Raw genomic sequence first — 26,039 nt, 5'->3', positions numbered from 1 at the left:
AGAATGGTGTAATGTGGCCATCTGTATGATTGAGAAGAGCAGGAAGGGGTCGTTGTGAACTGGGCAAAGCCTGAGTTGTGTCTACTGTAAATGTCTTCTATCTCCTGCTGTGACAACTTACTAATAGATTGCTGAGTTTTAAAGCTGGTCCAGAAACTGAAAAGAGCAGAGAACATGATTTGTATCTTACCCATCTCTAGCTCCAGCAATTATCAGAAAGCAGCTCATAGCTTCTTTTTTATAAGGCTACTCTCTTTCCAGTACGTTTCATTATGCCTTTGTCATGGGGTAGCAGCGCATGTCACTATCATACGTCCTTTGGACCTTACCTTGACACATATTTTCTCTGTTTTCTCACCAGTTTTAGACAGCACCATAGTGCAGATTAAACCCTTGACATCCAATTACAGAAATACCGATACATTCATTTAGAGTACTGTCGGAATCTTTGTGCCATTTCAATAACCAACTTGCCGGAGATGCAGTGAAATGCAATAAAATACATAACATTTCTTAAGAGCTAGTGAGAGCCAGGGCTTTATATATAAGGGAAAGATTGGTTTGTGCCTGTGAGATCACAACAGCAAGCATTACAGGGTTAGTTATTCCCAAAGGTTTTGTATTCCGATTATTAAAGTTATAGGGCCCCTTTCACTTAAAGGGTTCAGTCAAGATCCAAGAGGAAAATCCCCAGGGAAGTGGAGTTCTTCAAATGTCTCCTTAATTTGAAAGATTGTCATTGGGGAAATGACTCACCTGTCATCAGTGGTGAATTCATGGAGCCAGAAGTCTTAAATGTATTCTAGAGTCCAGTCTTGGCTTTACTGTTCAACACTGAATTAACGTGAGCCCACGGAGTTTAACTTTCCCTCTATGAGTATTCCCCCCCCCCCACCACTACCAATGCCTCTATTGCGCTAGGCATTCTTGAGAAAGGTTCTCAACTATGTTCAATCATTTATCATAATTATTTAGAACCAAAAATGTTATTCATGGTGCCAGGCTAGATGAGATCATAGAGAAAACATATTCATTATGTCCTTCATTATAGCACTAATTTCATGGATGTTTGTATTTATGGTTCATTTGAGGTCACTCTGGGACTGGGACCCTACCTGTCAGTCCACAGTGTCTTTCTAGAGGGTAAACTGAGCAATATTATGCTTAAAGACTATATTTGTGATAGGATATGGTCAGGAGTAGGGGTACAGCCTTCACCCCATGATGCTCATGCTGAAGAGTCAGTTATCGAGATGTATGGTCTGGGGGTAGAACGGGACAGTGTCCAGGTATTGACATGTGCCAAATACCTATAACTGGGAAGGAGCATGATGGGAGATGGGGCTGGGAAGTGATCTCAGGCTGCATATGGAGGGCTTTGGACATCACGTAAGAGTACATTAATTTTCCTATAGATAGTTGTTCCCTCTGTGTGGAAAACTGGACACTCTCTTCATACCTACCTGAATCCTACTTTTTCTCTCATAAAACTCTGCTTAAGCTTCAACTTTCCTAGGGGATCTTCTTGCTTTCTTGGCTGTTTTAGAGGTCTCTTTTCTATCCTAGCAATTATTTAGCATATATCACAAAGCCCTTTATGGTAATGCCATTAGCCTGTCATCTCCATTGAACTAGAGGCTCCTTAACTCTTCTCATGTCCCAGACAGGCCTTGACAATTGTGATGGAAAGATAAATAGGTAGATAAATATAGTAACCCGTTTAAACCCATATGAATTCCATGAGGTGGGGACTATGACTCTGCCCACTGTAAAGATGAGGAAACTGAGTACAGAAATCGTGAATACCATGCCCAAGGTTGTAAAGCTAGTAAGGGTGGAATCTGGATCCAGAACAAGCCGGGCTAACCATGCAATCCATGCATTAATCATGCAGCACCTATGGTCCTAAATCAAGATGACAGGTCATGGAGCAACTCATATCCTAACTAAAACTCTGAATTTTGAAGTCACCATGATGTACAGAAATAGAAACTGTTGATTTAGAAAAATAAAATTTGACTGAGTAATCCTCACAGAACTAATACAAAGGGAAATTCTATTGCTAATTATTTTGCTAATTCTAACTTTTCCACAGACCCAGCCAGGCTGGTTAAGGTGACCTGTAAATCTCCTCCTGACTCAGTTCTGTCCCCAGACCTTGCCAGTAGGTTTTTCTCATTGATTTCTCCTCGTGTGGCTCAAGGGTGTACAGAAATTCTGTAGAAATAGTCACTGTCTCTCAGGACTGGAAGTTAATGTAACTGGTCCAATGTCCCCTTCAGGCCCTCACAGTTCATCCTAATTCTTATATCTGGAGACCAGCTGAGCCAGAGGATGCCAGAAGTCACCTCCCTCTGCTTCTAACCCACTAGAGAACCTTCCTGTCTGCTTTCCTTCCCTCCTTCCTTTCTTATTCTTTGACCATGAGGAGCTTCTACTTGCTGTTTGCATTTAATGAGTTTCCAGTTTGAAATTCATAGACTTTTCTGTCACATTATTTCAGCAAAGACCCATTATAAATGACAAAATACAACCTTAACATAAAGCAGAAAGTGAACTCAGATTTAACCAGTTTCATCACAGAATAATTTTTTTCTTCCCGGGGTTTTGAGGGAACAAAGGAAATTAGAATTTGTAAACCAGCATGAGTCTGGATCACCAGACGCCATTGAAAGGAAAATAAACCATGGCAACTTTATTTTCCAAATTAAGTGTTCTCTTTTAGAAGCTACATATTTACTGTTGGAAAGGATTAAAGGCTTGTCTTAATAAAAGTGGAAGGCAATGGGCTGGAGCTTCTGGGTAAAAGTTTAACTCTTCCTACCTCTAGAGAGTTGGAAAATGGTTGTCTTACAGAGTGTGTCTCCTCATAGCTATGCATCAGAACAGGGGTCTGCAAAGTATGGCCCTTGGCCTGAGTCCAGCCTGACACTTGGTTTTGTAAATAAAGTTTTATTGGAACACAGCCATGCCCATCCATTTAAGTATCCTATACGGTTGTTTTTGTGCCGCAACCACAGAGTTGAGTAGGTGTGTCACAGATTATATGGCTTACAAAGCTGAAAATATTTACTAACTGGCCCTTTACAGAAGTTGTTTGCTCATTTGTGTTTTAGAACACCCAGAGGGGAGGACTTTGCCTTCCCCAGTCACAGGGACCACAGTTTAAACCAGGGAAGTCTGGGATTAAATATGATTTCTCAGTGGGTAAATACACCTGTGGACCGAGAAGGCCGGCAAGACTTGTGTTCAAATTTTGTCTCCGCTTACAACTGCCCTGTGTGGCTTTGATAGTTGCTTAACTTTTCTGAACCATAATTACTGTATTTGCAATAAGGGGACTCTTCCTATTTTGAAGAACTACTATGACATTCAGTGAGATCACGTTCAAAATTGTGCAGTGCATTGCCAACCATGTAGCTGGCACTTAGTGGATATAATTTATTTTTTCTTTTTTATGTCGCAATTGAAGAGTGAGCCACATGTGAATGCACAGATTCTTCTGTGTGGACAAATGTCCATTTGTATAGTGGAAAATTCTTTGTCATTTTAGTACATTTCTGTATTTTTTTAGGAGTCTTTGAAAAAAATGTTTTTGTCCAGTACATCCTGTGTTCTATTCAAGGGTTTTACCAAGTGTTTCCTGATTCATCTTGAACTGTTATTTAAGGCCAGTTTTAAGTAGGATTCCCCATGGTTACGGTAATAGCATCAATTTCCAACAACTCTTTAAAGGAATTTATACAAAGAAGAGCTGGGAACCTAGGCTTCAGAAATTGCCTTCCTGCACAGCATTTTTCTCTGGTATAAAATACATCTCTTCGCTATACTCCAAGCCTCAGAGGACAGGCCTCTGGAGGATGCTCAAGCTCCAAGAAGTACAGGCCAGCGGCCTTCCTGCTGAATGTGTAAAATTCCATTTGAAGAGAAACCAGGCCCTTGGTAACAGCATCACAGTAAACTGGAGACATAGATTGATTTTGTTAAATAGTGTGCCCCTGGTGTAGAATGGCTCTTCTAGCCTCAGTCCAAGGCAACACATGGCTCTGTGTCTGTTTTGTCCAATTTGAAAGACACCACTACTTTATGTCTGTTCACGTACTTAGAGAGATGCAACTAAGCCATCTAGACTGAAGAAATATGTTCAGTGTTAATAAGTGTTTCTTACAGACATTCACTTAAACCTTGTACCATGAATACTTATCCCCAGGCGGTGGGCTGCTATGCAGTATCATTATCTTCAATTTACAGATGAATGAAACAGAGATATGATGAGGGGAAGTGATGTAGTTGACAATTATATAGTAAATGCTCATGCTCAGAAGCAGCGCATGACTACTGGGTGCTTTTGCTGTGCACACATTATCAAGGGTACCAAGAAATTGGCAAATAATCTCTCCCCTTTCACCCTCCTTCTAGCATGCCATTTGGGCATAGCCATCACTCCAGGTTTGGTTGTATTTCCCCATCACATTGTTCTCTTGGCCTTGATCTCATCTTTTCTTCTCCTCTTTCTCCTCCTTTTTCTTTCCCCAACTCCCCCACGTTCCCCACCTCCCTCATCCCTCCTGCTTTGTACTTCCTTGTTTCCCCTAATTTGTCCTTTTCTGTCTTAATCCTACCATATTCTATTTTTGTAAGTTGCTTTAAATCCCTTTGGCACAAAATAGGTTGTAAATATATATATATATATATGATAAAATCATGGGAACTCAGACTTGGAAGTAATGCAGGAAGAGCAAAGACTACAGTTCCTTCCATTAGAGCTGAGTAAGCAAAGTTTACTTATTTCTGTATTGATATGATTAAATATTGAAAAAAAATAATGCTTTAATCTGTATCACAAAAAACATAGGAAATTAAATAACTGAATAGATTAAGGTTTGGGGTTTGCTTTTTTTTGCACATCACATCCATGCCACAATCTTTGGACGTGTTTCATAGATGATTAAAACTCTAGCATTATCCATATCTCACTTATGTTCTCTTTACTTAGGTGAGTAGGAGAAAGTCTTTTTTCACTTGTATTCACATACAAATACAAGTTTGATAATGTACACTAGTAACACACACAAAAAGTCAGATAATCACCTTGGTTTATATGCTCTTGTAAAAACACATCACTTCAGAGTTCTCTAATCTCAACACGAACACAATGCTACCTGAAACTTCTGGACCAGGAGTTTTCATGTCAGGTTGAAATCACCAGAGCAGTGATTTTCAATCCTGGCTGCACATTAGAATCACCACAGAAGCTTCAAAAGCATTGCCCTCACCCCATACCAGGGTTTCTGATTTTTTTGGTCTAATAAGAGCTCTTCCCTGGTATTTTTTTCTAAATACTTCAGATAATTCTAATATTGGCAAGGGTTAAGAGCCACAGTCCTAACTGGTCTTGAGTTATATAGTCAATTGTAAATCATATCAACTTTTCATTTTCTTTTTTAATGAACAGTCAGAATAGAATGAATAGAAAATATCAGTATGCAATTCGATTACTAACGATGGATACTATTCCATTAAGCTTTTATTTCTGTTTCATGTATATTAGGATGGATACTGCCACTATTTAAAAGTAATTTTTAAATAGTGGCAGTATCCATCCTGATAGCCAAAGTTGGAAAAATACTCTTTAGAATATCTTTAATGAAGAAAGTATGTTATGTTGATAGCTGCCTAGAGAAGATCAGAAGGTGTCCATCTGTTCTAAGGGAGGAGCCCAACGGCACTATTTTTAAATGCTTGTTGGGGCGTGAAGTGGTATTGTAGCGATCTCTGCACTATCAAATGTTTCTTATGTATTTATAGAAGCACTTACATACTCTCTCAGACACGAGCCCAGCTTTCCTCTCTCCTGTAAGTACCATCACTGCTCAAATTTAAGTTGCATTTCTTAAAAATATTTTTTACCCTAGTTTTATTTTCAAATAAGCCCATTCTAACTCGTAGTTGTATCTAAGGAAGATTTACACTTCCGAAGAAAATACAGGATCTAGGATTTAGCACTGAAGTGCTCTATTAGTTGTCTGAACATCCCTATCAGGTCCCTAGACCTAGAACTCAACAAAACTTTCTGGAATCTCCCAGGAGGCATTCTAGAAGTAGAAGCGGGGCATTCGTGTTAATACCAAGTGCTCAAACAGTCCAGGATAGTCAGCGGTTTTCACAGATTATCAAACCTTCGGCCCCTGTGATTTCATAGCAGTTCATGGGATGGTAACGCAGAAACTCCCATCCAGAAAGCTAGTGTGTTCCCAGGCTCGCTGGCTACGCCCCCAGGTCAACAAGGCCCTCCCCTTCCTTTCCACCCGTACTTGAATGTCTTTGTTGACCGCAGGCACTGAAGGACTACTCTTTCTTTCTGCCTTTTTCACTGTAAATTGGCTGTGGAGCCTCTAGGCGGAGGAGCAGCTAGGGAGGCAAGTGGAGAAGGATGGTGAACTGGAGAGGCTGTGGCCTTGAGTGGCCTGGAGTTTCCTCAGCTAGGGATTCACCAGGGACGGGACCAGAAGAATTATACCCAGGGTTCGTGCAGCGCGCCTTTGTGCCACACTCCTACCTTGAGCTGGGGCACAGGCTTGTAGGATCTGTTTGCTGACCTAGAATAACACACACAGTGGAAAAGTGATGATTTAAAAAATACCTCAAATGGCCCTGGCCGGTGTAGCTCAGTGGCTTGAGTGCGGGCCTGCAAACCAAAGGGTCGCCGGTTCAATTCCTAGTCAGGGCGCATGCCTGGGTTGCGGGCCTGGTCCCCAGTTGGGGACACGTGAGAGGCAACCACACACTGATGTTTCTCTCCCTCTCTTTCTCCTTCCCTTCTTCCCCTTTCTCTAAAAATAAATAAATCATATATATATCATGTAAAACCTCCTTTTAAACACATCATGAGTAAAATGATCTTTCCTCAGGGAACATACTTCACAGAGTACTGTGTACTTAAGAAGTGTTATGTGTAAGAACTGAAATGAAGGAGGAGCACAAATCACTTTTTTGTTTTTCCTGGAAATCTAGTAAATAGCACCCAGAAACTTTCTGGAAACAGCTAGAATGAGGCCATTCACTGAGCAAGTGTGCAAAGGCAGCTGACAGAGTGGCAGGAATCTGAGGCGAGGGAGGCTGACGTGAACTTTTTACAAAGAGAGATGCTGAAATGGCAGGATGACAAGCTCCGATCTGGCCGTGGCAGAAGAGAGCGGAGCAGACTGTTCATCAGTTCTTGAGAAGTTTAAGCGCAAGCACCTTACGTATCAGCAAATGTCTATACCCAACATCTTCCAGAGGACGAGATGTGACGAGGGAAAGGAGGGGAGTGAGAATTGGAGAATTAACTGAAAAGGTAGTAGTAGGTAGAGGCTGATCTCTAGGTGATTATCAATGACTGGGATATGTTTGAATGGAATAGGAAAGACAGCTGAATTGGTTGACCAAAAAACAATTCAGAACTGGTGATAGAAGCCAAAATGTCAGGATGTGAACCTCCTGCAGACGCTGGAGCATGGTGAAGCACGGGTGTCTGCAACTAGTCTTTCATGTGGCAGAGGAGAAGGCGTTTGCAGTGGATTTGGTGGAGAGTTCAAGACAAACTGTGGCCCTTCCTCAAAAATAACCTTTCTCTCAAGCTGGATATAACACCAGATGATTTTAACAATTTTCTACCCTCACAGAGAATGAAAAAACTAAAACAGAAGGAAATAAATTAAATCAATCAATACTAAGGAAAGGGGTCAAAAATGCCATCAGAAAAACGAAAGCGGTCTAAAGAATCCACAAGTGCTTTGGATTACAGATGCACTTCCGTAGGGCGCAATGCGGGAGAGCACAGGGAGCAGAGGTCCAAAACGCTGAAGACTAGATGACAGGGAATGGGGGAAGGGAAGTGTCAAAAACCGCAAAGCAAATCAGCTTTGGACATTTCCTCCCTCCCTCCCTGATTTTCTTCCTTCCCTTCCTTCCCATGGTTTTTTCTCTCTCCCTCCATTCCTTTTTCTTTCTTTTCTCCCTCCCTTCTTTCCTTCCTTCCTCCCTCCTTCTCTTTCTTCTTCCCTCCCTTTCTCCCTTCCTCCTTCCCTCCCTCCTCTCCCTCTTTCTCCCTCCGTTCCCCACTTCTCTCTCTCTCCCTTTTTTTCCAGGCTATTCATGACCCAGGCTAATACCCTGGCCTTTTCCATGGTTCAGTCTGATCTGTGCACTTTGGGGGAAAATGCCACTGGCATTGTCATTTGTTTATTCCCTTTACCCCAGACTGACTGCTCAGCAGTCACTCAACATATCCTTTCTCCCCTGTCTGAATAAGGAAACTGAAGACAATAGACAAGTTCACCTGGTCATTTGATGGCTCGCTAGCCTCAGTCCACCTATGGCACACCCTTGCGCATGCTTATTTCATACTCTGCTTTTTGTGTCTTCCATACAAATCATGCCGAGACTTAGAAAGACCTGCAGCATCTACGAAGGCCATCAAATGTGAGAGCTTAAACAAGGTCAGGAGTAGCTCCACCTGGGGGATTAAGACCATGGTTAATTCTTCCTATGCTCTAAGATTTCTTGTCATAGATTTAATACATTCTGTCAACACGGTCCATTTCTGTGGATACCTTCCATTAAAAAGGGAGAGGTTGGTGAGTGGTGTAATACTCTTATTTCATAAACAGTGATGAAGTCTCCAGCTGGCACCCTATTCTGCAGTTTGCCTGGGGATAGAAGTAAATCTAAGGAAAACTGGCTGGTAACAGCTGGGGGGAGCAGTCAGGGGTACAGGAATATGCAGGGGAGAAGGCTGGTGGGAAGGAGTTTGATCAAAAACTGAGAGGTATTTCCAGTTAACATTATTTCACTAAGTTTTGACAGTATTCCTGTAGAGTAGGTAGAGCAAGTATTATCTCCATTAGATCGATGAGAAAAATGAAGCCCAGGATGGTAAGTGACTTGCGTTGAGCTCTGACACCAAGTGACTAAATCAAAAGCAGTATCCACATCTCCTGATTCTCACTTTATTCTGCCAGAACAATAATGAAGTTTAAGTTATAATATCTACGCGAGCCTGTGAAAATTCCATGATCAGTCACTCTTACTGTGGCTATTAATATCCTCAGTGATTTGGCTATTTTTTACCTTTACAGCCCTCCTAGCTATGCCCTACTTCATTAATTAGCTCCAGTGATACCGAATTAATTTTACCTTCTCTTCTCCTACTCAGCCACTCCTTAGCTCCTACTTCAGCTCTCAGGTGACACGTCTCTTCTTTTGAAGAACCCTATCTAACATTTCTGAGTTAGTGAACGATGACCCTTCTTCACGCTCCTTAGATCTTATTCTTTCCCCCGTTCTAGCACTGCACTCTAATTGCCTGTTTCTCTGTCCCCGTCTCCCTCTTCAACTTCTTAAGGGTAGTGGCAGTACAGCACGAGGGCCTACCACAGCTTTTGGCATATGTTAAGGCCCTCAAAATGTTTGCTCAAGAAATAAAGCAAATATCAGAAGGTATAATTGTTTTAAAAATTCACTTTTGTATTCTAGATTACAACCAAGCCTTTCTGCTATTCACAGCCTAAATTTAGTTTTGCACATTCAATCAACAAATGTTAGCTTAGATGCTTAGGACTTCCACTGGGGTTGTATGCCTGAACTCCTAGCTTCATACTGCTTGTTATAAAATAGGTCCTCAGTACATAATTTTGGAATGAATTAGTTTAGTGCAAAGATGATTAATATGCCCATCCCCTAGGATATTTAATTTACACAATGTCTTGTATGTAAGTAACAGGGATAGGGGACAGAATATAGGAAGAGTTTTTGGTAGCTTTTTTTGATAAGCTGAATCTGATGTAGCCTGTGGAAATCAAAGATGACTTGAGTAATCTCGACAAGGAAAATATACAACCTCCTGATTTATTATGTCTTTTTAGTGATACCCTTAAATATCACGAGAGTCACAAGTATTTAGAAAAATCTCAAAATACTTCATCGACAAGATGGTACCACTAGTAAGACCCAAGGTCGTATTCACAGGAACAAAGTTAAGGGCCTGAAAAGGCATGTTAGTTGCTTTGACCTTTAGTTTGATGACTTCCCTGCTGCCATTTCCCATTTTACCAATCTCTGTCTTTAAGAACTTGTAATGAGCATTTACAGGACACTGTCTTCCACATATATTTAAGTGCTCACTATGGAAAGAGTGGAACGTAATATGTAAAGAGCTTAGGCCTTGGATTCATGCAGCCTTGGGTTTGAAGCCCAGCCCTACCACTTACCAGCTACGTGATCTTAGGTCATTCACCAAACTTCGCGGTGCTGCAGTTTCTTGACACGTACAGTGACGTTAACAAAGTGAATACTACTTGAGTTGTAAATGAGTCCACCCATGTGCAATGCCTAACACCTAGTAAGGACTTGGTAAATGTTGACTCTGACCCGTATTGTCATGTGCTAGGTTGGGTGTTGTGAATACAACAGTGAAAAGGAAAGTTACAGTTTCTGTGCTCCTGCAGTGTGCTTGTCATTTGCTCTCTTTACTGTATAATTCATTCTCCAGCCTTCCTCTGCTTTGCTGTGAAGGGGGCCTGACTCCCAAAAGCCACATTTCCCAGGCTCCCTTACTAATTGGCTTCCTGCTAGATCTGAGCAGCAGAAGGTTCAGACAGGAGATTGAGGTTGGGAGGCCGATAATGACTTGCTGCTTGGGTAGCAGCATCAACGTCTCTGGCTGTCTCGTCTTCCTTCCACATCTCTCTCCAACAGAACCTCCTGCTGTCTTCACAGGCCCCACTGGAAGCCCTGGTTCATAGGCTTCTTAGCAGCTTCCTTCTGTAGGCATGAGGCCAATACAGAAGCAACTAGAGTGAGAGGGAAAAGCAAGTTCTAGATTTAATCCTGGATCCAATGTGCCTGAAGATTTTATATGTCTGGATTTTTAAAAATAGGAGCCTATAAAAATGCCCCCTTTTTCTTTGCTTAAGCTACTTTGATTGCATTTCTTTCACTTGCCACTGTGAAAGTTCTCATACATCGTCTGCTACTCATGAAAACTGTTTGAGATGTCACAATATAAAGCAATTGGTATTCTCATTGAATGCTTGTCTCTGGAATTTACATAACTAGTGTTTATTGTCCTGCTAGGATAAAGTGTATAAAGTTGAGCAAGATAACATGGGCCTTCTCTTTGTTGGTACAATGACAAATTAAATGATTTACACTTAAAACATAAAAATGTTAACTTTTACTATTCTTATTCCAAAACCGTTGTTTTCTCTGGAGCTCTTCCCTTCGTTGATTGTGTATCTTAAAGCACATCTCATCCATTTTAATACAAGAATATAAACTAAGATGCAAAGCAAAATCTTTGGGGGGAAGGTTTTCATTTATTTTCAATAAAGTAAATCCCAAGCCTCCAGTTGTTCTTTATGGAAAGCTACCCAAGGCAGGAGGACTTTTCAGTGCCATGAAATTAACAGTGTCACCACTGCAGGACAATCACTCATTCTACTATATGTTTTCTTGGCTCTGCTCTTCTCCATTTGCCTGTGATGATGCAATTTGTCTTCTGATAATGAATGGGCTTCCTTTCCCTTTCAGCCACTAGCATAAGTCACTGAAATGCCCAAGACATGTATAAAGTTCATCTGCTTTGGGAATTTTTTTTATTCTTTCATGGTTGATGAAAGTAAATTTATAATCATGATGCCAGTGTGTGTGTGTGTGTGTGTGTGTGTGTGTGTAGGCTTTGTCTTTAAAATATGTACAGTGGCCTTTTAATGTTACAATGCATGGTCAGGCTGTAGTTGCTATGGAAACAACAACCAAATTTCCTGACATTTGAGGGTAGGGAGATGCAGTGGTGGCAGCTGTGATCGGAGTTGAGAGACTGCTGATAGAATCAAAGTAGCTTAAAGAGTAAGGAGCTTTTTCTACCTTAATATTCAGATCAGAGCAATCAGCTCTTCCCCAGTGTCTACCAGTAATATCCATCAAAGCCAGGCTGAAGCCTTACTAATATTACCGTAATTATTATTTTATACCCAGTTTATTTTGGATAATGGATGAGTGGGATTTGGGGGTCCTTGACTATAGTGGGTATATAATTTTTTACATAGTACAAAATCATGCTTTGTGGTAATGGAACACATTATATCCAGATTAGTGTCCACACAAGACAATATTTCTATTAAGATAGCAGATGCATGCTTTTGATTGGAATGGGATGCCTTGAGATTTTATTCTTTAAGTACAAGTTGATTAGTAAAATGAAAACATCTTATACATTCTCTGCTCAGAAGGGATTGTTTTCTAGGACCTCTGTGATTCCTGGGGAGTTTCTCTGTAGCTTCGTGTACAGCAGTGATGGTTTTACATTATTAAGAGTTGGAAGATACACTGAATAAGAAGTTCATATATCTGTGTTTATTTGGTCCATACTGCATGTCAGGGGAATGTGAGAGAAATTGGGAATATGCGGAGGGGCATTATCCCCCTAATTGCTCAGTGAGGGTCCTCTGTGCCCAATTCAGTGTTAAGTTCTGCGGATGCGGACATGGATAGGAAGTGATTCGTGCTCTCAAGAATGGGCGTGTCCACACGAGGAGAGAGTACCTGCAGGCTGCTCATTGAGTAGGGGCAGTGCAGGGGTAAAGCCAACAAACGCAGCCAAATATGAAAAGAGAAAGTGAGTCCAATAGTGTGGGCAGATAAAGAAACTGAAAAGAAGCAAAACTTGAGATGGGATCTTCAAGGAAGGTCAGACCTAATTAAAGAGGGAAGACTATGCTTGGTGTTAGTAAACTTCAGAATATATAAATGTACTGCATATATTCTTTGGAATGTGTCATGCTTATTAGAGACAAGGTCAAGCAGTTGGTGTGAGCAAAGATACATATGGGGCATGAGCTAGCGGTTAAGGGACATTTAGTGTGGTTATGATGGGGCAGAGGAGGGTGGACAGATGTTTCTAATGGGTATTCTCGGGGAATGAAGATGTTTAGGGAATTATGGGGGCTGCGGAAGACAGCTTAGAAAATATGGGCTTTTATAGATACCAAATGATATTGAGGGCAACATGGCTTAAACTCTAATAATTCGAGGTCAATGAAGACTCTAGAATGGCAATAAACATGGTGAATTGCCATACACTGTTTGACAAGAAGTAACCAGTCGGTAAATGCAAATTGAATTTGGTTGCAAATAAAACCAATGCGAGACCAACCCAACAAAACACTTTGGAATTCTAGCTGATATTTTATGGTCATTAAAACTTTTTGGCACTTGTTTAGCTCTTCCACAGCTCTTTCCTCAGGGTTTTTAATCCATGGGTTATTGTTACTTCTTGCCTTTTCAATATGGACATGAGTTGAAAAGGTTTTAAAAGCCTAGCTTTTTTGCCTATGAAATTGTATAAAATATGTACTATATGTTAGGGACTTTTTTCCACTGTGGAGCCTCAAGTGAGTTATAAACAGATTTTATTTCATCTTGAGCAATTGGCCCACCTTGATATACAGATGATGACACGATTGTCTTAAAGCTTCCGAGTACTCATCAGTAAAATTGTTGAGAACGGATTTAACATTCGCAACTCTTGAGTTTTTTTTAAGAAACACAATGGGTAATCTGTGTCTCCAAGTGAACACAAACCTATTGCTTCTGATATAGGCAGATAGAGAATGAAACCAAACATCTTTGGCATAAAGTTGCAGAATGTCATATAGGTTCTGTCTTGGGTGTTTGTTTTTGAAATCAGGTGTATTTTAAAAATGGACAATCGATTGATCTTCCTTCTTTTTCTTCCCCCAAAAGGATCTTCTCAAGAAATGCTACTCTGCCAAAGCATCTTACCTGTTCCAGCAGGATAAATTCTATGATGTCAGCTACGACACAGGAGACAAGTCTATCCAGTGTAGCAGGAGACCAGATGCATTCAAGTTCTGGATGAGCTGGAAGGCCCTGGGCACGTTAGGCCTTGAGGAGAGAGTGAATCGTGCTCTTGCTTTGTCTAGGTACTTGTGTGTGTCCATATGTGTCTGTAATAGACTCAGCGGCGGTAACATTTTTGCAAGATCTCTCCATGTTATTTCATTTATGCATTCATTCTTTTATCTGATAACTGGTTTTCCAGTATCTACTATGTGTTAGGAATTGTGAGCAAAGCAGTCCTACCCTCTGCCCTCCGGCATCCTAGCCTAGTAAGGAATACATTTAGGTGCCAAAGCAGATAAAATACAGGTGAACCTACTTTTTGCTAAGTAAGGTACATGGTCCTTCCAGACCACTCTTGATATATAAGTGCTGGACATTTGCCACCTGAACTGGTCTCTGCTCCTAAGATCAGTGGGCACCACTGGCCAGGACATGAACAAATTTAGTTTTAAATGTGATTTTTGGGCCCAAACACTGTAGGGTTAACTTTTGTGGTGTTAAAACAATCAAATATTTGAACATTTAAAATATTTAAAAATAGAGAGGTTTGTTAAAAATCTAGATTTTTTTGGCTGCTATTGAAAGATCAGAATGCTCTCAGTCCCACATGGTGACAGGCTGCTGAACACGATGCCTGCCTCTCTGGGGAACCGTAGCCCCTACTTACCCTATTTTACTACGGTACAGAGGTGCTAGCTCTACCATTGATAAGTGATGTGACTTGGGCAAGTTTCTTAACCTTTCTGTACCTCTGTTTCTTCCCAGTAACACGGAGAAAGCAGCCTCTGACTATAATTATTGTTATGAGAATTAAATGAATTGCTATTTGTGAATACTCAGAACATATAAAATATATATATATTAAAAATATATGAATATATATTTATAAATATTTATATGTTTATATATTTTTAAAATATATTATATATATATATTATATATTTTAACCTACTTGGCCACTACAGGCATCAGAGTTTGTGATCTCTGCTTTGGATAATCTCTCCTTCACTCCCTGTTCACAGTTCTTTTGTAAAACCTTACATGTTTTTTTAGAGACTTAAAACAATTTCTCTTTTCTGTACTGGGAATGGTATGGGTGTTCTGTGCAACACTGCAACAGTGATGCTCTGAACATTACTGCAGACTGTCTGAAAACCCAGTATCTTATAACAATTGTTTATTCCAAGAGGTCTTCAAGTTGGCTGGAGTGGCTTTATCTCGGTTTGGTGGCTTCGGGGTAGAAGGGGAGGGGCTGGGTCTACTCTGTACATTTCTTTCCTTTTCCTTGGACCAGCAGGCTGACCAGAGCGTGTTCTTATAATGGGGCTGACAGAGGCCCAATAAGGCAAGCCCACTTTAACCTTTTGACTGTATTGTATCTACTAGCATTCCAGTGGCCAAAGCAAATCACATAGCCAAGTTCAATGTCAAAAGGCAAGAAGTACACTCTGCCATTTTGCAAGAAGAACTGCAAAGTTACATGGCAAATGGCTGGGATATAAGGCAAGGTAAAGAGATGGCTTTGGTGTTTTCAGAAGACCGTTAGAAGTCAACAGTTCTGGTGATTATGGTTTAAGAAGTAGTTTGAAAATTCTGTAAATGTTGTATCAGTTAGAACTCTTTTGGTGGTGAGAGAAACCTTAACTCCAGGTATTCTAAACTAAGAAAGATAATTTATTATCTCAGGTTATTTATAAGCTAGTGTGCTGATGACTTCTGGAATGGCTTATTCTAGGGGCTTATACAATACTACCAGGCCTCAATTTCTCTCCATCTATCAGGTCTGCTCTCCTTCATGTTCAGTTTATTCTTATGTAGGAAGGTAGCTGCCATATCTATATCCTCCCAAGCTCAAATTCAAGGTCAAAGAAGAGAGTTCTCCTCTCCCAACAATCCTGAGGAAATTTTAAATTATTTCTGTGTGAAGCCAAGCATCCGTCTCTGGATGGGACAGTGTTGCCAGGGAAAGGTGATACTCCCATTGGTCATGCTGCCCTGCATGCCCTCCCTTGGCACTAGGGAGATCGTCAGTCCTCCTATAGAATACATACTGAAACTAGGTGAGCAGTGTGCCTTTGTTACAAGTAGGGCTAAAAGTGCCTGGGTCAGAAATAGGGAGATAACTACCCAGTGGTGAGGAAATGGAACTGTCTACCATAAATACTGATAGTTGCTCATTAAATTAAAATAAAAGTTCAGAAATCTCTGTTCACTTTTTTGTATTTTCTTATGCTACTTAAGTGTGGTAGAATCTCTGCATTATTTTATCTAAGCTGCTAAGTACTCAATAACAGGTGTCTTGAAACAGGCTAGATATAAATATTTGATGATTGTATTTATTATAAAGTTAACATTCATCTCAGGGTGGAATTTAATTTATAGTCAAAGGAGATTTTCTAAATTTTGCAGAGAAATTGTCAGGAGGATAAATGTTAACATTTCAATTCAATTCAACAACACTTATTGTTCGTAAAGGTTTGTCAGGCTGAATTGAATGGAATTAACATTTCAGTGAGCATGGTTGCAGACTCTGTGACCTATATTTAATTATTTGAAAAATAATCCCTCCTCTTTCATGCTGTCACTCATAATAGTTTTTCCCCTGAACTTTCCACATTCTGGATCTCCAACATTCTATTCCTGCGGTGAGCAAAAGCCATCCTGCTTTCTCACTCCCAATACTAAGCAAAAGCTGAGTCCTTTTAATGCATGTCACTCGGCATGGATATAAAATTATAAACTTGGGGAAAGTTTCTCTAGGATTAAGAATTATATTAAGATAGCAACATAAGATCTTTATTTGCGTGATTTTATTTCTGTTTAAATTGGTTGGTTGCTTTGTGGTCCTGCTCTTTAGGAAAAGCGGAACAATTTCCTAATTCTGGGAGCTGCTCTGTTTGCTGGAGCCCATGTGTAGCAGTCTCCCTGCAAACCAGCTCTCAGGAGAAAAAGGCCCCAATGTGTAACATCTGCCATTGTCCACGAAGTAAATTCCCATCATGGAAAATCGCGAGCCATCAACAGCTGTGGGTTACAAAATTCCGGAATATTTAATAATTAGCTCTCTCTAGCCAGTACAGTCTAGCTCTAGCACACCACTGATTCTGTGAGCCAGCATAATCAGTTCAAAGCACTGACTGGTGCGAGTTAAAACACCATTTTCCACCACACCCACTGACCCCAGACCACGTGCTTTAGATATTATGTAGTAAAAATGATTCTCATTCGTGGTATGAGGCTCTCCCTGGCATAATTTCTGTAATTTCCAATTGGCACTTTTGTTTCCAAGAAGTATAACACCCTTCAGTAGATGGGAGCTCCAGCAAAGTCAACACGTCAGTGAGGACTGTGTTAGTATTTGGAATGCACCTCTATTACCAGCAACCTAATGTAGCTAAGATTTCCATTTCCTAGGCTCTAAATCAGGTCTCTCAAATACTGGAAAAACTGTGCGACTCTTTTCCCTGAAATCTTGCAGTAAGAATTGCACTGACCCCATACAAGCAATGTTTTCATGTTCATGAATCAGAATGGAGCTTAGCTTTGAAGTGTTTATATTGCCTTTATGATTTAAGGACCAGATTTTGGTGTACCGATGAACTACCATCACCCTTATCATTTAGCTTGCTCTCTCTTCCCCTGGGAAGGCAAGAACTGGCATTTTCAAGAGGACAATGACTCCTATTTTATCAATTGTCAGAAATCCAGCAAGAAGGAAATGATGTATTGCCTGGACGATCTTGAAGGCTTTCCTAATTTCCATTTGACTTGTCATTCGAGTTGATGACACCCCATTTCTCAGAAGAAATACGAATGACTAACAACTAGCTTTCTCCTCAGGTTGTTTGAAAACCAGTGGCACAGGGAACCAAAAGCACCATTTGATTGAAACCCAGAAGGCGGGGGTTTAAAATCACCATCTCCAGCATGAGGCATGGGATTGTGCATCTCGGAGTTCAGACTAAGAAAGTCAAAAATCTTTTACAATACCCAAGGCAACCTGTTGCTGAGGGCACCTTCTGGGCCTTTGTTATGGCACTCGGGTTAATGGATGTTCACTAAGGGGTAATTTTTAAAGCAAATCTGGAAGACTCGTGTGTAAGTCTTCTCAACAACAACAAACAGTTCATGAGCTCCCGTTCTGCTCTTGTTAAGTCTCCAATGTATCGTTTATCTATCCCCTTGACACACAATCTCTGTAATTTCTCCAGTGGAATTTATTTCCCTGACTTGCATGAATAGTGAGGGATTTATTGTTGGCAGCATGGAAAAAGTGAGCAGTTTACACAATGGCACTTTGGCGTTAGTGTATTTCTCTAGGTGACAGGAGGAAGAGAGCCTAGAAGCCTATGAAGGGCCAACGTTTTCATTTTTTTTTATATTGGTAATTTAAAAAAGAAATCACAATCACAGTAGAATGTAGCATGCAGGTGTTTGTGATGAATCACAAGCCATGCAATATGTCTTAATAAATGCAGAGCATACAGAAAGCAGATGGAAGAAAACTCCCAGGAGTTCTGTGAGGCTCCATGCATCAGAAAAATTTCAAACGAGGGTATGAGACTGGGAGAGAAACGTGGTCCCGTGTGCTCCAGGATGACTTAAGTGGCTGGTGAATTGAGAAAGGGCCTCAAAAGGCTATTTCCAGAAAGGACAAGTGAAATGCAAAAATATTCAACTCATTTAACAGGTCAGAGAATTGAGGGGATCTCACGTTAGGAGCACATTTTTCCACAAAGGAACAGGAAGTGTTTTAGAGCAAGATTGTCATTAATACATGCTTCAAAATCAAGCCAGAATCTTAATATAATGTTTTTCACCAGTAGGTTTGGTGAAAACTCTTGCTGATGTATTTTTTTAATCTCTTTTCTGGTTTTGCTAAGCTCAGTGAGAAGGATAGTGATGAATTTATGAAGCTATTGTTGCTTTCTGAACATATTTACCTGGATGCTTTCTGGTAGAAGTGGCTTATGATTCCTGCCTTAGGTCCCAAAACTCAATGTACATCTTTTGGGGGGATGGCATCAGATAAGAATAATTTTTTAAAAATGTATTTCATCTCTAGGCTGTTTCCATATATTGAAAAGAAAAGTGAGGAGTAAATCATTCCTGTGAATGTAGGCAGAAGTGACTCAAAACCTTATTTTGATTCCCTCCCAAAACTCATTGCATTTAAGCATTTATTTTTTTTTAAAAAGGGTAAGGTGCCCTATAGAAGAGACAGTTCTAAACTAGCATTTCTGAAAGTATGCTCTGTGGGCTAAAAGACTTACAGAACATAATAAATGTTCTTCCAAAAAATGTTTTCATGGTCAAATATGCTTGGGAAATGCTAATGGCTCTATTATTCCTCTCTTGGAGATTCAGTGTTCATTAGCACGTTAAAGGCTCTGAGGGGACTTGTAATATAGAAATATTTTTAACTTTACTTTCATCAGTATGCAGACACTGTTAATTGTTCACCCAACAGCCATTCTCCCCTTTTCCTTGCCAACAGAACCTTGATTTTGTTTAGGTAGCAAAATTCCAGCTGGGAACATTGGTACAAGCCAGTCCCCATTGCCAACAATTACTTTAGTGTTGGATATATGACTCTGCTTCAGTCAATAAGGTGTAGAAAGAGTTCTGTGAAGGCACCTGAGGAAAATATTCTTACGTAAATAGAGAAAGAGGAAGAGAAAATACTTCTGCTCCAGCCCGTTTTCTCTCTTCTTGGGACACTGTCGTGCACGGATGTGATGTATGGGGCCGTGGCAGAGACATCTCGTTGGACAGGAGAGAATTCACTAACGCTGAGCGTTCGGCAGGCTGCGATGGTAGAAAATGCCTCGTTCTTGATTACAGCATTGAACCGTCTAACCAGCTCACTAAATGTCCTTATAGATTAAGCCAAGTGTATTTCTAATTGTAGACAACAGCAATTGAACTGATATACCCAGCATTGCTCAGATGTATTTGGCAATGAAACCCTTTCATGTGGGAAAACTATTGACGCGGTATGTCGTGGAGCATGGTTTGGGGACTTTGGTGTAAACCTTTTATTGTTGTTATAATAGCAACTCTCCACCCAAGTCACCTCCACCCTCAATGCAGTTGGAGAGTTACACTGGGCTTTGTAGGCTCTGTGGGTGACTAGAGTAGGAACATGGACCCTGACTCAAAGCCCAGCTCTACATGGTTAGCAGGAAGCAGAGCTCTAATCGAAATGGTTTGGCTCTGTTTTAGGATGCCTTTCTCCCAGGAGCAGTTTTAGCCAATGTGACAGGAATGTTTTAAACTGAGACTCTAGGTAGTGTGTGTAAGTTTCATACCATCATAATCTGTTAGGGAAGGATTTTACCAATCTAGTTTCCCATCTCCATTACATGCATGAGGAAACTGAGGCAGGCTCAGGGAGGCTAAGAAGTTTGCTTAGTCACAAAGTCCATTAGCTGCACAAGTAGAATCTTCTGTAGTCATCCTGAGCGTTTCTGGAGGTACAGGCTTTTTTGTAGCCTCAGGGACTCCAGGGTTAGTGTAGGCCTCCTCAGGATGGACTCTCGATGGCGTCGGCTTTCGAGTTAACAGATTGGCGATACGTTTCTGCCTGAGAAGTTGAGGAAAAATATGGTTCGCAAGCTGTCCTTGTGTAGAGATTGTATATGTCTGTTTTGTGCTTTACATTTCACCTTTTATTAAGTACTTTTTCAAAATCACACAAGTAAACCATGTCTGTGAAACTTTGCAAAGAAACATAAAAAAAAGAGTTAATAATTTCTACCTCCCTCGTTGCATCCCTTTTCTCCTTTCTTAGGTAAACTAACAATTTATTTGTACCTTTCTGTCCTTTACTTCGTGATCATATATAATTGTGGGTAGGGAGTACTTTTGCTTTTCTTTTTTACAATTTCTTAGAAAGTAGAATCATATTGTCCACATTTCTTAGTATTTTGCTTTTATGTCTTACTAATACATCGTAAGAATCCCTGTGGTGTAATTAAAGTAGACATAATCCATTTTTTATTTTTATTTTTTAAAAGATTTTATTTATTTATTTTTAGAGAGAGAGGAAGAGAGGGAGAGAAACATCAATGTGTGGTTGCCTCTTGCTCACCCCCTAGTGGGGACCTGGACCACAACCCAGGCATGTGCCCTGACTGGGAATCAAACCAGCAATCCTTTGGTTTGCAGGCCAGCACTCAGTCCACTGAGCCTCACCAGCCAAAGAGACATAATCCTTTTTTTTTTAAATAGCTGCATTGGATTACTTTGTGTTGGTGTAATATATTATATTTTATGATTTGCCAATTTTTGGATGTTAATCTTGTATCTATTTGTTTTGTATGGATTGCACACACATAGATTTAGATACAGTAATGTGTGTATACATATGTATGTGTATATATATATCTATGTATATATGTATGTGTGTGTGTATTAGTGATGATTTTTTTCCTAGTAGATCAGCATCTCAAGAATGGTTTGCTACATCAGAAGATATACTGTTATTAATTTTAAAAGATTTGTAGCAGCTTTCTGTCACATTTTCACTAGCATTAAGTGTTGTCTCTTAAAATTTGTTTTTACTATCACATGGGCAATGTGGTTCAATAATGGTTTAATTTTCACTTCTTTGATTATTAGTGACCTTGAGCAGCTTCTCTGACTTTTTATTAACCATTAGAGTTGGTTTTTTGTGAGAGTTAGGCAGTGTGCTAAAGGTTCAAAACTTCATAGCTACATAACATCTCCTGAAAAAACATTCAGGGAAAGGAGTGTGCAAAACATCAAATTCTTCGTGAGTGTGTGTGGGGGGGAGGGAGAGGTCTGATTACAAACTTATTGCTCAAAATGAAGGATCTATGTTATTTAGTCAATAATGATAGAATTTTATAAGATTTTGTGTAATTCGAAGATGATATAACCTATATGCTAATCATCAGTATTTAACCGTGTGTGGAAAGCTATATAAACAAGTTTGGGGAAAAGAGAACCAAGTCCCGTTAGCTGGTGTATTCCACATTTACACACTAGAATAGCCTTTAGCAAATGGACATGATGATAACAACAACCCCTATTTCACAGTTTCCATACTTCACAATTTTTAATGTATGATTTAAAAAAATTTTACAACAACCTTTTGAGACTGGAAAAGTAGGTTGTGATATTTCAGTTGTACAGGTAAGGGAATTGAGGCCAAAGAAGTGCATTTTTAAATTGTCCTTAAATGTTAATTGACTACGTAATTTAGTGACAGGATCATGTTTCATATGGTTGCACCGTAATGTCACATGACCGGACCACAGCTTTCAAAGCCAGTCCTCGTTCCTGGGTGTGATGTTCCTTCCTCCCCCTTCCCTTCCTGTTTTCTTTTCCTTTTTTTTTTTTTGTTATTACATATAAAATCACAATAAATACCCTAGCAAGTACATTTTTGTCAGTACCCCAATCATTTCCTTGTATTTGACCCCCGAATTTGAAATATTGAGTCCAGTGTTATGAAGTTTTCAAGGCTCACGATCAAATTGCTAGTCTTCAAGGCCAACCATTTCGGAAGCCTTCTCTTTTCATGCAGGCAGCTATCAGTCCCAGGGGAAAGGTATCACTGTTAATTTACTTTATATTCTCCATGTCATTTCAGTCTTTTTCTCTATCATATTCCGTATCTCGTGTATCTGTACCCTCTGCTTATGGTGTGATAATTCTCTTTTCCCTGACATTCAAAATGAGTTCATAGACATTTTACCAATGGCCACAGCCCACATACTTGAACATGATACCAGTAATCAGTTCTTTTTCCTTCTGTCCTGGCCTTGGAAAAAAATGATGCTGAGCTTCTTCTATCTTGAATGAAATTACAAGCAGGACTACACACCAGAAACTTTCTCGCCAAGCCAGCTAGGTCATTTAAATGCCTATACTAAATACCCATCTGGAATGTGAATGTGAAGCCCACAGGCTCAGAAATATAGATCCAATCTTTGTGTGGATTTCACAATGGGGATAAAGTCTGATGCTAACATGTGAGACAGACATCATCTCATCAAAAATGTGTCTCTTTACCTAGGTCCCGGGGGATTGCAGTGGGGTCAGGAGTACCTGTCGAAACCCATACCTACGTGAATGCCTGTACCCTTACTTATCTCTAAGCCTCACGTTTCTAAGCCTTGTCTTTGCTTTAGAAGTAACAGCATTGTCATTTGCCAATCATGCTCATGGAATTTTTAGACTTCAGATTATAAAAATTATTGTGTGATTCTTTTTTTAGGTACCTAGTAGAAGAAATCAAGAAGAGAGAAGGATTCAAGTTACTGATGGAAGTGAGTATGGAATTGTGCTTGTGATTGTGTCAGTCAACAGTGATGAAGGTGGTAATTTTCTAATCTGTTATATGTCATTAGTTTTTGTGTTGCAGACTTAGACACAAGTAATTAGCTTAATTCATAGAGTCCATTATGTTAATTTACTCTATTAGTGAGTAGTTTTCTTTTGTTGGATTCAGGGAACACACTTGCCTTTACATATTGAAAATTAAAGTGCTCAATAATAACTACCAAGGATAATACTGAATAAATTACGTCCTCTATCTTGATATATAAATTGCATAATGATTGTACTGCAAATATTCAGCTGTGCTATTGCAGTGCCTGCATGTGAAAAATCAATTAAGTGAATCTATAATAATGCATGTAGAGTTCTCTTTTTACAAAATAACGAGAGCCTACTAGCTTGGGAGCAATGGGAAAATAAGTCATTTTGTTGCAGAATTGTCGGCTAGTTATAAGAAATAGGTGGTTACAAAGATAGTCAATATTGGTTTTTCCCCCTCAAATATATAGTTAGAAAATATGAGTAATATTTTGATTTTAAGAAATATAAAGTGTGAGGTTCTCTTAGACCTTCTTATACATATACTCAATAGCAATTTTTAACCTAATGTAAAAATCATCTAGAGATTGCAGCCTAGGAACTATCTGGTATACAAGCAATCTGGCGATTGTTAAGGTGTTCATTTATTCGGCAAGATTCATTGAGCAATTACTGTGTACCAGGCACAGTCCTAGGCACTGGAGATGCAAGGCAGGGAAGTTTCCGGCTCTCATGGTGCTTACGTTCCAATGAAACATGACAGGCACTAAACAAGCAAATTAACACATAGGAAATACCAGGTAGTGAGAAGTCTTAGGTAAACAAATGTATTCAAGAGAGAGAACCCAGTATGCAAAGAAGCAGTTAGACAGTTGCAGATGTGATGAGTACTACAATCATGGAGAAAGAAGTAAGGTAAAATGCTAAGAGAAGGTGTGAGTGGGAGATAGCTTGTTTGGTTTGGGTAGTCCAGGTATGGATGGCCCTCTGAGATTATCTTTGAGGAGAGACCTGAATGAAGGTAAACAGCATGCCATGCACTGGTCTGAAGGAAAGGCGTTCCGGTAGAATCCGTAAACAATGCAAAGGCTTAAAGCTGGAAAGAGTTCTATGTGCTTCAGGAGCCAAAAGGAGGTTGCAGGGGCGTTGGAGAGGTGGGCAGAGACCAGACTAGTTGGAGTCAGGTGGGTCATGCTAAGACCTGTGGCTTTTATTCCAATGTAGTCACTGGAGGAGTTTTAAGGAGACAGGAATCTGACTTCCATTTTTAAAGACTATGCTGGATGTCTTGGGAAGAGAGGAATGGGGGGTGGGATGGGTGAAGGGAAGACAAGGAACGAATATATGAGACAAATTGGGAGACTGTTGCAGTAGTCCAGGTCTTCAGACAACTTTTGGAGAACCCGCTCCAGGGAATTCTGACTGTGGCTTCCACCACTATCTACAAAGGAGTTCAAAGTTCCTAAAAAACGGGGATATAAAGCAACTTGCCAAGAGGGCAAAATAATCCATATTGAAATGACTTTCTGATAACACTGCAAAGAGGCAAGAAGACAAATTTCAAAAGTGGGACATTCTACAGGACAGGTGACCTGGTTTCATCAATAGGTCAGTGGCGTGAATGAAAATAAAGGAGAAAGTGGTGATAATCACTTTAGGTTCAAAGAGACAGAGAGGCGTAGCAACCAAACACAACACACGAAGCTGTTAGAATCCTATTTTGAACATGCCAGTAGTAAAGATTAAATTTGAAGCAGTTGGAGGAATTTCTAATATGAACTGATTATTGGCTAATACCAGAGGATTGTCAATAATTTTCTTAGCATGATGATGGCTAATGATTATGATGATGTAAGAAAGTGTCTGTCCTTTTAAAGATGCGTATTTCAGCATGTAGGGGTGAAACAACTATACAATTGGCTTGACTTTGACTTCGAATCACCTTTTTTATTCTCTTGAGTCAGAGGGGCCATTTTTATTTTCTTGAGGTTGAGTTACCTCTTTGTTTTCTTGACTTTGCATTGCCTTCTTCTTTTATCTGGCTGTACGAGCTACAGTGCTTATGGAAAGTGCTATATATGTCAGAACCACAGTCTTTTATAGAGCTAATAAAAGCAAACTGGCGAGAAAAAAAGGTGAACTGATATAAAAGTTATTTATAGATTCTTCCTAAAGGCTTAAAACATGAGGGAGGAACCGCTTACTATCATCTTCAGGGAAGTGTAAACACTCTCATCCTTGTGACGAAAATTGAGGCGGGTGTTAATTATTGCGTAGCCTTCTGTCCTGGGCATTTGATCTGTGGGAACCAGAAGGCCCCAAAGCAGGGAAGGTGGCTTCCTCAGGGGTTCTCCAGAACGCCTACTAATAAGGGTTTTTGCAGGTGATCTGCATTTGCCTCTTTTCTCTGTATTCCCTTTGGAGAAATAAGGTAAATTTAGACCTTGAATTTTACATATAAGTGTCAAGTTGATTAGCCTCTTTTTGTTAACAAATGCTTTCACTGGATTGATTAAATATAACCCTAATGCATAGTTAATAGAGGAGATACAAAGATTCATCTGGAGCTCAGGTCTATGAAACTGTAATTGTTTTCATTTAGGAAAAATCAAAGTCTATAGTTATATATATAGTAGTCCCTGCTTATCATTCAGGCAGACGTTCCAAATCCCTCAGTGGATGCCTGAAACCGCGGATAGCACTGAAGCCTATACATACTATGTTTTTTCCTATATATACACATACCTATAATAAAGTTTAATTTATAAATAGAAACATTAAGA

The 26,039-nt window shown here is 39.9% G+C and overlaps 1 protein-coding gene across 2 annotated transcripts in view; it reads left to right on the top strand.

The window, feature by feature from the left end:
- The window catches only part of GADL1 (glutamate decarboxylase like 1), a 158,817-nt gene that overhangs the window by 70,882 nt on the left and 61,896 nt on the right, over positions 1 to 26,039 (top strand). For both annotated transcript variants that reach the window (XM_053930341.2, XM_071222111.1), the window contains exons 12-13: positions 13,789 to 13,988; positions 23,156 to 23,207. In XM_053930341.2, coding sequence (XP_053786316.1) covers positions 13,789 to 13,988; positions 23,156 to 23,207 — 252 coding nt within the window. The remainder of the gene's footprint in view (positions 1 to 13,788; positions 13,989 to 23,155; positions 23,208 to 26,039) is intronic.

This window comes from Desmodus rotundus, chromosome 8 (assembly GCF_022682495.2).
Source record: "Desmodus rotundus isolate HL8 chromosome 8, HLdesRot8A.1, whole genome shotgun sequence".
In the NCBI taxonomy this organism is placed as follows: Eukaryota; Metazoa; Chordata; class Mammalia; order Chiroptera; family Phyllostomidae; genus Desmodus; species Desmodus rotundus.
Note: the sequence above shows the minus strand (reverse complement) of the source record. Positions and strands in the feature narration are given on the sequence as shown.